A 10,911-nucleotide genomic window follows, 5' to 3' on the forward strand; every position below is an offset into this window, starting at 1 on the left:
TTATATCCTAATTTTTGTTATTAAATGAAATTTTCTATCCAATAATGGTTTTTGTTTTGTTTAATTTTTTGTAATGATTCTTAAAACTCCATTTCTTTTAATTCCAAATTAAAAAACCAGATAGAAGTATTAATGAAGTAAAAATAAGTTAAAAAAAAGAGTAAAAGAAGAAAGATAAGAAAAGTTGCATAAAAAAGACAAATATTATAATTTTTATGAAAAAAATAAGAGAAGTTAATAACAACCCTAATATTTTTCCAAAATATAATGATAGAACTATAAAAATAATAAAAAAGTAGATAAAAATAATAATAATATTATAATTAATACTATTCCAAAAAAATAAAAAGATGAACACAAAAATAAAAAGAGAACACATGAGTACAAAGAAGTCCCAATGGGTTCAAGCTGGAGGTCATGGAGGACCACAACAACTTCATCCAGATGGAAAATATCTTTTAAAGCCATGTTTGTCTCATAGAGAACGAGATTTTTATTTACATATTAAAGATGATAAAGAATGGACGGGGACAGGAATTATACCAAAATTTTATGGAGTTGAATTACATGAATTTGGATTTGGAGAACTTGAATTTATTAGAATGGAAAATTTAATGTATCAATACAAACGACCATTTGTACTTGATTTAAAAATTGGAACACAAACATGGGACCCAGAAACAGCATCAAGTAAAATGAAAAAAAGATTAGTTGTTGACTCAACATCTACAACTACTTCACTTGGTGTTAGGTTTAGTGGAATGGAAAGAAATGTAGGAGAAGAAAAACCGATATTATATTCACGATATTTATGTACACATGAAGTAAATACAAGGGACTCATTAAAAGAATATATTAAGTTATTTTTTAATGATGGAAAGAAATATAGAAAAGAACTTGTTCCATATTTTATTTCACAACTTGATAAAATGATTGAAGTAATGAAAAAAAGAGAATATAAAATGTTTAGTAGTTCTGTATTATTTGTTTATGACAGTACAACAACATTAGAAGATAAAAAATATAATTGTAAAATGATTGACTTTGCTCATAATTGGATTTTAACTGAGGAAGAATGTACTGTTGAAGATGGTTTTCTCTTTGGTTTAAATAATCTAAAATCAATATTAGAAGATATTGAAATTGAATTTAAATCTCTTTAAATTCAATTAAAAAAAAATTAATTTAAATTCTTTTTTAAGAATTTAAAAGTAAATTAATTTAATTAAATAATAATTCAATAATATTCAATTATTATATTGTAAAAATGTATTGTATTGTAGTCCTGTTGAAAGTAATTTAAATACATCATTAATTGATGTATTTCTTAAACAGACTCTTTTTTGTTGTTCTTCATTTAATAATCTAAATTGTTTTAACATATCTCCATCTAAAAATACATGCTTTCTTGTTCCAAATCCCATTCCATATCCTTTTTCAAATCTATACTCTTCTGCATTTGTTCCTGCAAAATGCCATGGTTCTCTATTCATTTTTATATTAATTTGTCTTAATACTTGATATATTTTTTCTTCAACAACTGAAATATAACCAACACTTCCTTCAACAGTTACATACATATAAATATAACCTTTTCCATTCCATAGTCTTGTAAATTTTAATAAATTCATTCCAAGATTAAATGTAGCATCAATTTCAAATATTGACAATTGTTCTGTTGCAGCTGAACTATAATTTAATAAACTTAAATTTTGTTCAGAATCAAATTCAAGTACTGAGAAATAATCTTTTGTTATTATAAAAGTTGAATCAATGCAATGAATATTTCTTGCATCTTTACCAAGGGGTATAACAGTATAGTCATATGGTTTAAATAATAATAATACTACTGATCTATAAAAATCACTTAATAATATTAAATAACATTCTTTTTCATTTCCTCTTTCCATTACCTTTAATGGAAGATATTCAATTGAATTAATTAATATAGAAATATCACTAAAACATTTCTTTATCCATCTTGTTTCATCTACACGTTCAATTAATTCTAATTCATTTCCTGATGCTACGGCAAGAAATCCACCTATTTCATTAACGGCATGAACTGACTTTTTTCCATCTCCAATTTTATTAATTAATTGAATTTGATTTTCTATATTAAAAATATATGTTTTTCCTTTAACAGGATTATCTTCTGTTGTTTGTTTATTAACTCCAACAACTAAATAATTTTTAAGTTGTTTTCCAACTTTAAATTTTAATAATTTTGCTGTACAAATGAATTGACCTTTTTTAAATTCATAATAATCATTGGTTGTTAAATTTATTATTCTATAACGTTCTAATAATACATCTGAATTTAATGGTTGTGCTTCTAATACTGGTGGTTCTTCTTGTTGATTATTACTTGAATGAGGTAATTGAGGTGGACAATCAGGTGTATCTAATACAGTAGTAAATGATACAGTAACAAATAATTTATTTTTATATGATACTAAATGATGTGGTGTTCCTTGAATATCAATTCTAGTAAATGGAAGTGGATATTTATCAATATTTTGTTTATTTAATTTAACAATTAATTTACCATCATCTGTGTCTAAATAGCAAGTAAAATTATTTAAAACTATTACTTCTTTTATTACTTTAATACTAAATGGAATAACTATTGGATAATAATAATTATATTCAATAAAATATGAACAATTTCCATTAATTAAATAATGCTTTTTATTATTTATTTCTATCCTATTAATATGTGGTTTAATACTACAATTAAATGTTTGAGGTGCTTCAACTTTTAATCTTTCAAATTTCCCTTTATCATTCATTGATCTATAATAACATAAAATTCCTTCTTTTGTTATTATTATTAAATCAATTTTTCCTTCTATAATTGATACACACTCAATATCCACTACTTCTTTTCCTTTTTTTGTTTCTTCTTTTACCCATTGACTAATTCTTTCTCCAATTCCTTCTAACACCATTTCTCCTTTATATACTTTTCCATCTTTTAATTTAATAAAATTATTTCCTTCTCCTTCTTCTTCCATTTCATTAGAAGAAGGAAGAAAAGATAATTCATTAATACCTTCTTCTTTTATTATAATTTCTTTTTTATTAATATCAAAAACACACCATTTAGAATCACTTTGTTCAATAATTAAATAATCATCTTCTTTTTTAACTCTTTTAATACTTCCAAGAATTTCGGTAGAACAAATATTTATTGAATTTAAAAATATTCCATTTTTATTTACTTCAATATTATCATTTTTATAAAAACATTCTGATTCTTTAACTCCCATAATATTTTCAGGTTGAATACTTCTTGATAATTTAACAATTTTACTAAATGGTTGTATCCCACAACATAAAACAATAGAAATCATATTATTTTCTTCTTCTAATAAAGTATATTCATGTACATTACAAATAGAAACAATATAATCTAATTGTGGGAATTCAACTGTTAATTCTTGTGGAATAGAAACTGGTTGTGGTTCATCGAAAGGATATTCTTCTTCCATTTCATTATGTCTAAATAATAAATTTTTTGAACGAATTTCTTGGTTAATATGTTGAGATATTTCATGTTGTTTACCTTTTCCGTATTCAACAATTTCATAATTATAAATATAACTATCATGAACTGTACTTCCAATAAATAAATGATTTGAAGAAATAGTAAAAGTAGTTGGATGATATTTATATGGAGAATTAGTAATAATTACATCACAAATTCTATTTGCAATAGAAAGTAAATGAACATAATAACTTTCTCCATTCATAGAAAATATAATATAAAGATGATTTGTTAATTTAAATATTGATTTAACTGAGTTCATAATTTTTGTTTGCATTTGAAGAATTTGGAATGAAGATAATGGTCCATTTATATTTTTTGGTATTACAAAAAACTTTCCAAAAGGAAGAATGAATGACTCAAACGATGTTGTTGATAAATAAATAATACTATTTACTGTTAATATAAGAAGTCCATTTGTTGGATAACAATCTACAATTTGTAATGCATTATAAGGAACATATGAAAATTGATATGATATTGTTGCAACAATATCTTGCCTTTCATGAATGACATCTGGTTCTAATGATAATATAATAATCTCATTAGTTGTTTCTCCTGTATTTACTATTCGTCTATTTAATTAATAAAACTATTAACAAACCCTTCTTTTAATTAATAACACTATTAACAAACCCTTCCCATGTTGGTATTTTCATATGAAGAAAAGCTACTGACGGTAAATCATACCCATCTAAAACAATACAGTCAATAATTCTATTAATCCCAAATTTCTCTAAGTTAATAGAATATGATGTTTTACTAATAATTATTAATGTCTTTTATTATAATTTATAATTTTATTCTCAAAAAAAAATAATACAACAAACTCAAGTCCTAATGGAATAACCCACATTAATCTATCATAACAAATTAAACTAATACATCTCCCTCGTTTATCAATTAAGAGCCTTGGATCAGTATATGTTGTTGGCGTTAATCCTTCTTGCATTCTTTTAAGAGGAAGTTCAAAACAATGTAAAGAATGAATAACAAATTTATTATTTGTTTCATCATATCTTAGTACTGACACTTTAGCTTCTTTAAATAATAAAACTAGCATCATTACATGGTTCACTTCTACATTTCCTATTTGAATAATATTTGCTTCAGTAACTTCTTTACAACGAACTTGAAGTCCTTGAGGAGTAATATCATAACACACAAATTGATTACGAATACTTGTGATTAATTGTTCATATTTACCAGTAAATTTAGCAATTATAGAATGTTCAACTCCTTGTGGATTGACAACTGTTTCATGAAGCAACCAAGTCATTTAAATTTAATTTGTTTTTTTTTGATTTGTTTTTTATGTTTTTTTATGTTTTATATCTCATTTTTTTTAATTTTGATGAGTCTTTAGTTTTGTTAAAATCTTAGGAGAAATTACTGAAACTAACAATAAAAAATGTGTATTTTAATGAACCCTATTCTATAAATAAATAATCAATCCAAAAACTAAAAAGAAGAAAAAGAAACAAAGTTCATTAATTAATTTATGAAAATAACTGTGACAACTATCTCAAAGAAAATATTCACATTTGATGTTGAACCAACGTCCACTATTGGCTATTTAAAAGAATTAATTTCAAAACAAGAAGGAATAGAAATTTCTTCAATTGCCCTCTGTTTTAAATCAAAAATGTTAAAAAATAATGATGAGACATTAGACAAAATTGGGTATGCTGAAGGAGAACACGTTGTGATGATAATTATGAAAAAGCCATCAAAAGCTAATATTACTGAATCTTCTAATGATGAAAAGAAAATCCATAAACCTATTCTAAATGAAAAGAAACCATTAGTTAATCCAGAAGTACCAACGAAAAAAGAAAGCGATATTGTTATTGATGAAAATTTGGTTATAGAATTAAAAAATCAAGGATATGATGAAGAACATATTAGGGATGCTCTTAAAAAATCTAATAATGATAAAGAAAAAGCTCTTTCAGAATTAAAAGGAAATCCACTTGAAAATTTTGATGTGTTTCAACCAACAGAAGAAACTCAAAATGAAATGGTCCAAGAACCTCCAATTGAAATTCAAATTACTCCAGAAGAATTAGATGAAATTATTGATGAAGTTGAAGAAGAAGATCCAGAATTGGCAGAACAAATGAGAGAAGATCCAGAACTAGCAATGAATTATGTACTTCAAAACCTTCAAATAGGAGAAGATATAGATGATGATGGGTTAGGAGTTTTTGGAGATAATCTTTCACCAGAAGAAATAGAACAACTTATTCAATCAGGTGCATTAAGTAGAGAAGAAGTTGACCAACTATTAGATGTAAATAATCAAATGAGTGAAGAAGGATCAATGTCTTTAAACTCTGAAGATGAAATGAGTGAAGAAGGTCAACTCTCAACAACTGATTCAAAACCTCCAAAAGCACCAAAAAGTGATCAACAAAAATCTAATTTACCAAAAAAAGAAAATTTAAGTTCAGAAGATCAAAAGAATATTACTGATTTAATGGAATTAGGTTTTTCACGTTCTGTGGCAACTGAGGCATATATTGTAAGCAATAAAAATAAAGAAGTTGCTGCTAACTACTTATTTGAAAGAGGTTATTAATTGATTGATTTGATTTGTGATTAAAAAATATATTAAAAAGAACTATAAATGAAGAGAAACATCAAACTTTTTTATTTTTAATAAAAAATAGTAAATTAATATTATATATTATTAGTTCAGTTTTTATAGTTCTATGAAAATTCGCAATGAATTTTCGTTTTCTTTGATTTGTGATTTTTAATTTCACTATGTCAATTTTTTGAAAAGAGAGGCACGTAAGTAATTTGTAGAAATACTAACAAATATTTGGTTAATAAAGGAAAAATAAAATGTGAATTTTTTTGTAAAAAGATAAAGTTCTTTAACCAAAGAGTAAACTGCCTTTAGTTTCAAAAGATTTTATTAAACGGTCAAAGAGAGTAATTAATGTTTAGGATAAGAACCGCAGATTAACGAATGATTACAGTAGGATATAACTTAAAAAAAAGAAAAAAGAAAAGGATATGAATAGACACTAACTATTTAATTAAATCTAGAAAATAATAAACATAAATAATTTAAAGATGTCAACAAAATTACAAATGATTGTAGATGATCCATATCTTGAACCATTTGCTGCAACAATTTATGGAAGACAAAAGAAAACACTTGATGTTCTTTCAAAAATAGAACATAATGAAGGATCATTAGAAGAATTTGCTAATTCATATAAACGATATGGATTAAATAGAACAATACAAAAAGAAAATGGAAAAGAAGTAGAAGGATGGAGTATTAGAGAATGGGCACCTAATTTTAAGGAAATGTATTTATTTGGAGATTTTAATAATTGGGATAGAGCCACAGCTATTAAATTAACTCGTGATGAATTTGGAACACACAATGGGTTTATTCCAGATGAAAATGGAGAATCTAAAATTAAACATTTAAGTAAAATAAAAGTATTTGGTATCACATATTCTGGAGAACGATTAGACAGAATTCCTACATATCATAGATATTGTGTTCTTAATCCTAAAACATCATCAATGGAAGCTGTTGTTTATAATCCAGAACATCCATATACTCCTACATCACCAAAACCAAAAATTCCAAGTGCATTAAAAATATATGAGAGTCATGTTGGAATTTGTACACCAGAAAAGAAAATAGCAAGTTATGATGAATTTAGAGAAAGAATTGTTCCATATTGTAAAAAAGTTGGATATAATGCTATTCAATTAATGGCTATTATGGAACATCCATACTATGCATCTTTTGGATATCAAGTTACAAATTTCTTTGCAACATCATCACGATTTGGAACACCTGATGCATTAAAACATTTAATTGATGAATGTCATAAAGAAGGAATTATTGTATTATTAGATATTGTTCATTCACATACTTCTGCAAATGTAGTTGATGGAATTAATATGTTTGATGGAAGTGATGGACATTATTTACTTCCAGGAGATCAAGGAAAACATCCATTATGGGGATCAAGATTATTTAATTACAACAATTATGAAACATTAAGATTTTTATTGTCTAATGTTAAGTATTATGCAGAAGAATTTGGATTTGATGGATTTAGATTTGATGGAGTAACTTCTATGATTTATACTCATCATGGTGTTGGAGCACATACTTTTGATTATGCACATTATTTTGGTCCAAATGCAAATGAAGATGCATTAACTTATTTGTCATTAGTTAATATTCTTGTTCATAGAAAAAGTATGAATTGTGTTACTATAGCAGAAGATGTATCAGGATATGCAGGATTATGTAGAACATTTGAGGATGGAGGAATTGGATTTGATTATAGACTTGCTATGTCATGTCCAGATCTTTGGATAGAATATTTAAAAACAAAGAAAGATGAAGATTGGAATGTAAACCATATTGGGTTTGTATTAAATAATAGAAGATGGAAAGAAAAAGCTATTGCTTATGCAGAGTGTCATGATCAAGCATTGGTTGGAGATAAAACTATTTCATTTTGGTTAATGGATAAAGAAATGTACACTGGAATGTCATGTTTATGGCAACCATCATTAGTTATTGATAGAGGAATTGCTTTACATAAAATGATTCGATTAGTAACATGTATGTTAGGAGGAGAAGGATATTTGACATTTATGGGAAATGAATTTGGACATCCCGAATGGCTTGATTTCCCAAGAGAAGGAAATGGCGATTCATTCCATTATTGTAGAAGACAATATAATTTGGTTGAAGACCATTTGTTAAGATATAAATTTTTATTGGCTTTTGAGAGAGAAATGCTTCATTTAGAAGAACATTATCCATGGTTAAATAAACCAAATGCTTATATTTCAAAACATAATGAAGGTGATCATGTTTTAGCTTTCCAAAGAGGTGAAGTTATTGGAATTTTTAATTTCCATTATGAAAAGAGTTTTACAGGATATGGAATTGGAGTAAAAGAACCAGGAACATATAAAATCATATTAAATTCTGATTCATCAGAATTTGGAGGATATGATAGAATTACTTCTCAAGAATATGTCTCTCAACCAATTGAATGTGATGGATTACCAAATCAAATTCAAATTTATATTCCTTGCAGAGTTGCTCTTGTTTTAACAAAAATAAATTAATTCAATTTAAAATTCAAATAAAGAATTATAATTTTAATATATAGTTTATAATTAATATTTTATTCTTTGTTTCATAAAACATTTATTCAAAAAAAAAATGAGGAATTATTCTTAAAATAAATAAAAAAAAATAAAATAAAAAAGAAACAAAAAACTGTTAAAATGAAATGGAAAGAAATTCATTCCAATCAACTCAGGCATTTATTGATGCATTAGTTCAAGCAAATAAAGAAATGGATGATAATATGCAACAGATGACACCTGTTCTTCAAGGACTAATGGATAAAATAAGTATTTTAACAAAAGAGAATGATGAGTTAAGAAATGTTCTTCAACAGACAATTGATAAATTAGATGAAGTAAAGAAAGAACATGAAGTCGTCGAAAAAAAAGAAGAAAATGTACATCAAATAAAAGAAGAAAATGTATTGCTTAAAAGAGAAAAAGAAGAAAATGAAGCTCTTATTAGACAATTAAGACAACAAATATATCTTTTAGAACAAACACATACAAATCAATTAGATGATCTTAGAACCCAAATAAAACATCGAGACCAACAAATTGATATTTTTCAAAAAGAACGAGATAATATTGTTAATGAAATAGTAATGGCAAGACAACAAATATCTATTCTTCTTAAACAATTAGAAACAGCACAAAATGAAATTACTACACAAAGATATATGGAAGAATATAATAAGAAACTTGATGATATGAATTATAAATTTGAAGAAATGAAAAAATCAATTGAAAAAGTAAATTGTCAAATAAATGAAAGAAAAAGTGTAATTGAAACAAGTTATATTGATACAATTTCAATAAATGAACCAATTAAAGAAGAAGAAACAAATAATAAAGAAGAATTTATATTATCAGAGAATGAACTAAAGACATCACCAGTGAGATTGGCTTTATTTAAACAACCAGATTTTTTAAATAGTCCAAAAGTTATTATTCATCTCTCTGGAATATCAAAAGAAACAAGAGAATCTTTAAGTGAAGAAGTTATGAAAAAAGGATTTGAAATATCTGTAAATTATTCTAATAAAGTTACTCATGTCGTTGTATCTTCAAAACTTACTATGACAAGTATTAAAGCTCTTATTGAAGGAAAATGGGTTGTTTCAAAGAATTGGATTATTAATGGAATGAAAAAAGATGAATTTAAATATGGATTTCAAAAATTTAATTTATTCAAAGGAAAAAAAGTATTTGCTACTGAACTATTCACTAGAGATCAAACAGGAATGGAAATATGGGAAACTTTAGTAAGGTTTGGTCAAATAGAAGTTGAACAACAACCAGAACTTGCGGATATTTGTCTTATAGGAAAGAAAGAAGATGTTCAAGGAAAACATGTATTTACTAAAGAAGAATTTCTCAAATCATTACCACTTCCTAAAACAGTTTTAACAGATGGAAGTATTCCAAGTAAATGTGTATTAACTAAAATCCCTCTTGCAATTTAAATATTTAGAGTCTAATTTGTTTTGTTATTAACTAAATTTTAATTTTAATTAATGTTAATGACTTTATATTGTTAAATAAAATGTATTAAATGAAAATACGTTATAATTTAATAGAATATCATTATGAAAAATCAAAATCAAATTCCTAAGAAACGATTAAAGTAATAATGTAAAAAGATATTAGTTTAAATAAATTATGAATTTTAATATTCATAAAATTTAAATGTTTAAATTTTGATAATATTATTGATTTATTTATTAACTTATTTAATATAAAACTTCTCATTTAAATTTACATCAAATTAGGTTGTTAATTCTAATTGGTTTTGTTTATAAGAGTCAAATGGTTTTTTATTAGAAATGATAATTCTATTAAATTTTATTCAAAAAATAAGAAATTTAATAGTCTAAATTAATAAGTTTTGTTTTAAAGATATTATTGTAAGATAAAAGGATTTAATGTTCATTAAATAAAAACCCAAAATTACAAATTCGTTATTCTGGTTTATTTTTTTATCAAAAAGGTACAATTTTCGTTGAAAGAAGTGTATTTTAGTTACAATGAACAACAGTAATAGAATAAAGGTTTGTGACTAAATAAAATAACAGAGATGAATTTGTCGTATTACTTTTAAACATAAACAAAAAAGTATAGTTAATTAAAAATAAAAAATTGGGTAAAAAATTATTTATTTAACAATGTTTTTGATTTAATTGTTATGTTAATATGATAGGAGAACCTTTAACAACTAATTTATGTCTAAT

The 10,911-nt window shown here is 24.9% G+C and overlaps 5 protein-coding genes across 5 annotated transcripts; 4 read left to right on the forward strand and 1 right to left on the reverse strand.

Moving 5' to 3' along the window:
• Positions 1–350: 350 nt before the first annotated feature.
• Positions 351–1,163, forward strand: ENU1_182240 (inositol hexakisphosphate kinase, putative; the record flags this gene model as incomplete). Its single annotated transcript, XM_008861519.1, has 1 exon — positions 351–1,163. The coding sequence occupies one exon, from the start codon at positions 351–353 to the stop codon at positions 1,161–1,163; it is 813 nt and encodes a 270-aa protein (XP_008859741.1).
• An 84-nt stretch (positions 1,164–1,247) lies between these two features.
• ENU1_182250 (CPSF A subunit region protein, putative) lies at positions 1,248–4,829 on the reverse strand (the record flags this gene model as incomplete). The annotated part of the gene is made up of 4 exons (XM_008861520.1): positions 1,248–2,455; positions 3,398–4,125; positions 4,187–4,312; positions 4,381–4,829. 4 exons carry the CDS (start codon positions 4,827–4,829, stop codon positions 1,248–1,250), a joined length of 2,511 nt encoding a protein of 836 aa, XP_008859742.1.
• Positions 4,830–5,051: 222 nt separating this feature from the next.
• Positions 5,052–6,131, forward strand: ENU1_182260 (UV excision repair protein RAD23, putative; the record flags this gene model as incomplete). Its single annotated transcript, XM_008861521.1, has 1 exon — positions 5,052–6,131. The coding sequence occupies one exon, from the start codon at positions 5,052–5,054 to the stop codon at positions 6,129–6,131; it is 1,080 nt and encodes a 359-aa protein (XP_008859743.1).
• Positions 6,132–6,634: 503 nt separating this feature from the next.
• On the forward strand, positions 6,635–8,677 carry ENU1_182270 (1,4-alpha-glucan branching enzyme, putative; the record flags this gene model as incomplete). The annotated part of the gene is made up of 1 exon (XM_008861522.1): positions 6,635–8,677. The coding sequence occupies one exon, from the start codon at positions 6,635–6,637 to the stop codon at positions 8,675–8,677; it is 2,043 nt and encodes a 680-aa protein (XP_008859744.1).
• Positions 8,678–8,844: 167 nt separating this feature from the next.
• ENU1_182280 (BRCA1 C Terminus (BRCT) domain containing protein) lies at positions 8,845–10,146 on the forward strand (the record flags this gene model as incomplete). The annotated part of the gene is made up of 1 exon (XM_008861523.1): positions 8,845–10,146. One exon carries the CDS (start codon positions 8,845–8,847, stop codon positions 10,144–10,146), a length of 1,302 nt encoding a protein of 433 aa, XP_008859745.1.
• Between the last annotated feature and the right edge of the window lie 765 nt (positions 10,147–10,911).

Source organism: Entamoeba nuttalli (genome assembly GCF_000257125.1).
Source record: "Entamoeba nuttalli P19 unplaced genomic scaffold asmbl_8251, whole genome shotgun sequence".
Taxonomy (NCBI): Eukaryota; Evosea; order Mastigamoebida; family Endamoebidae; genus Entamoeba; species Entamoeba nuttalli.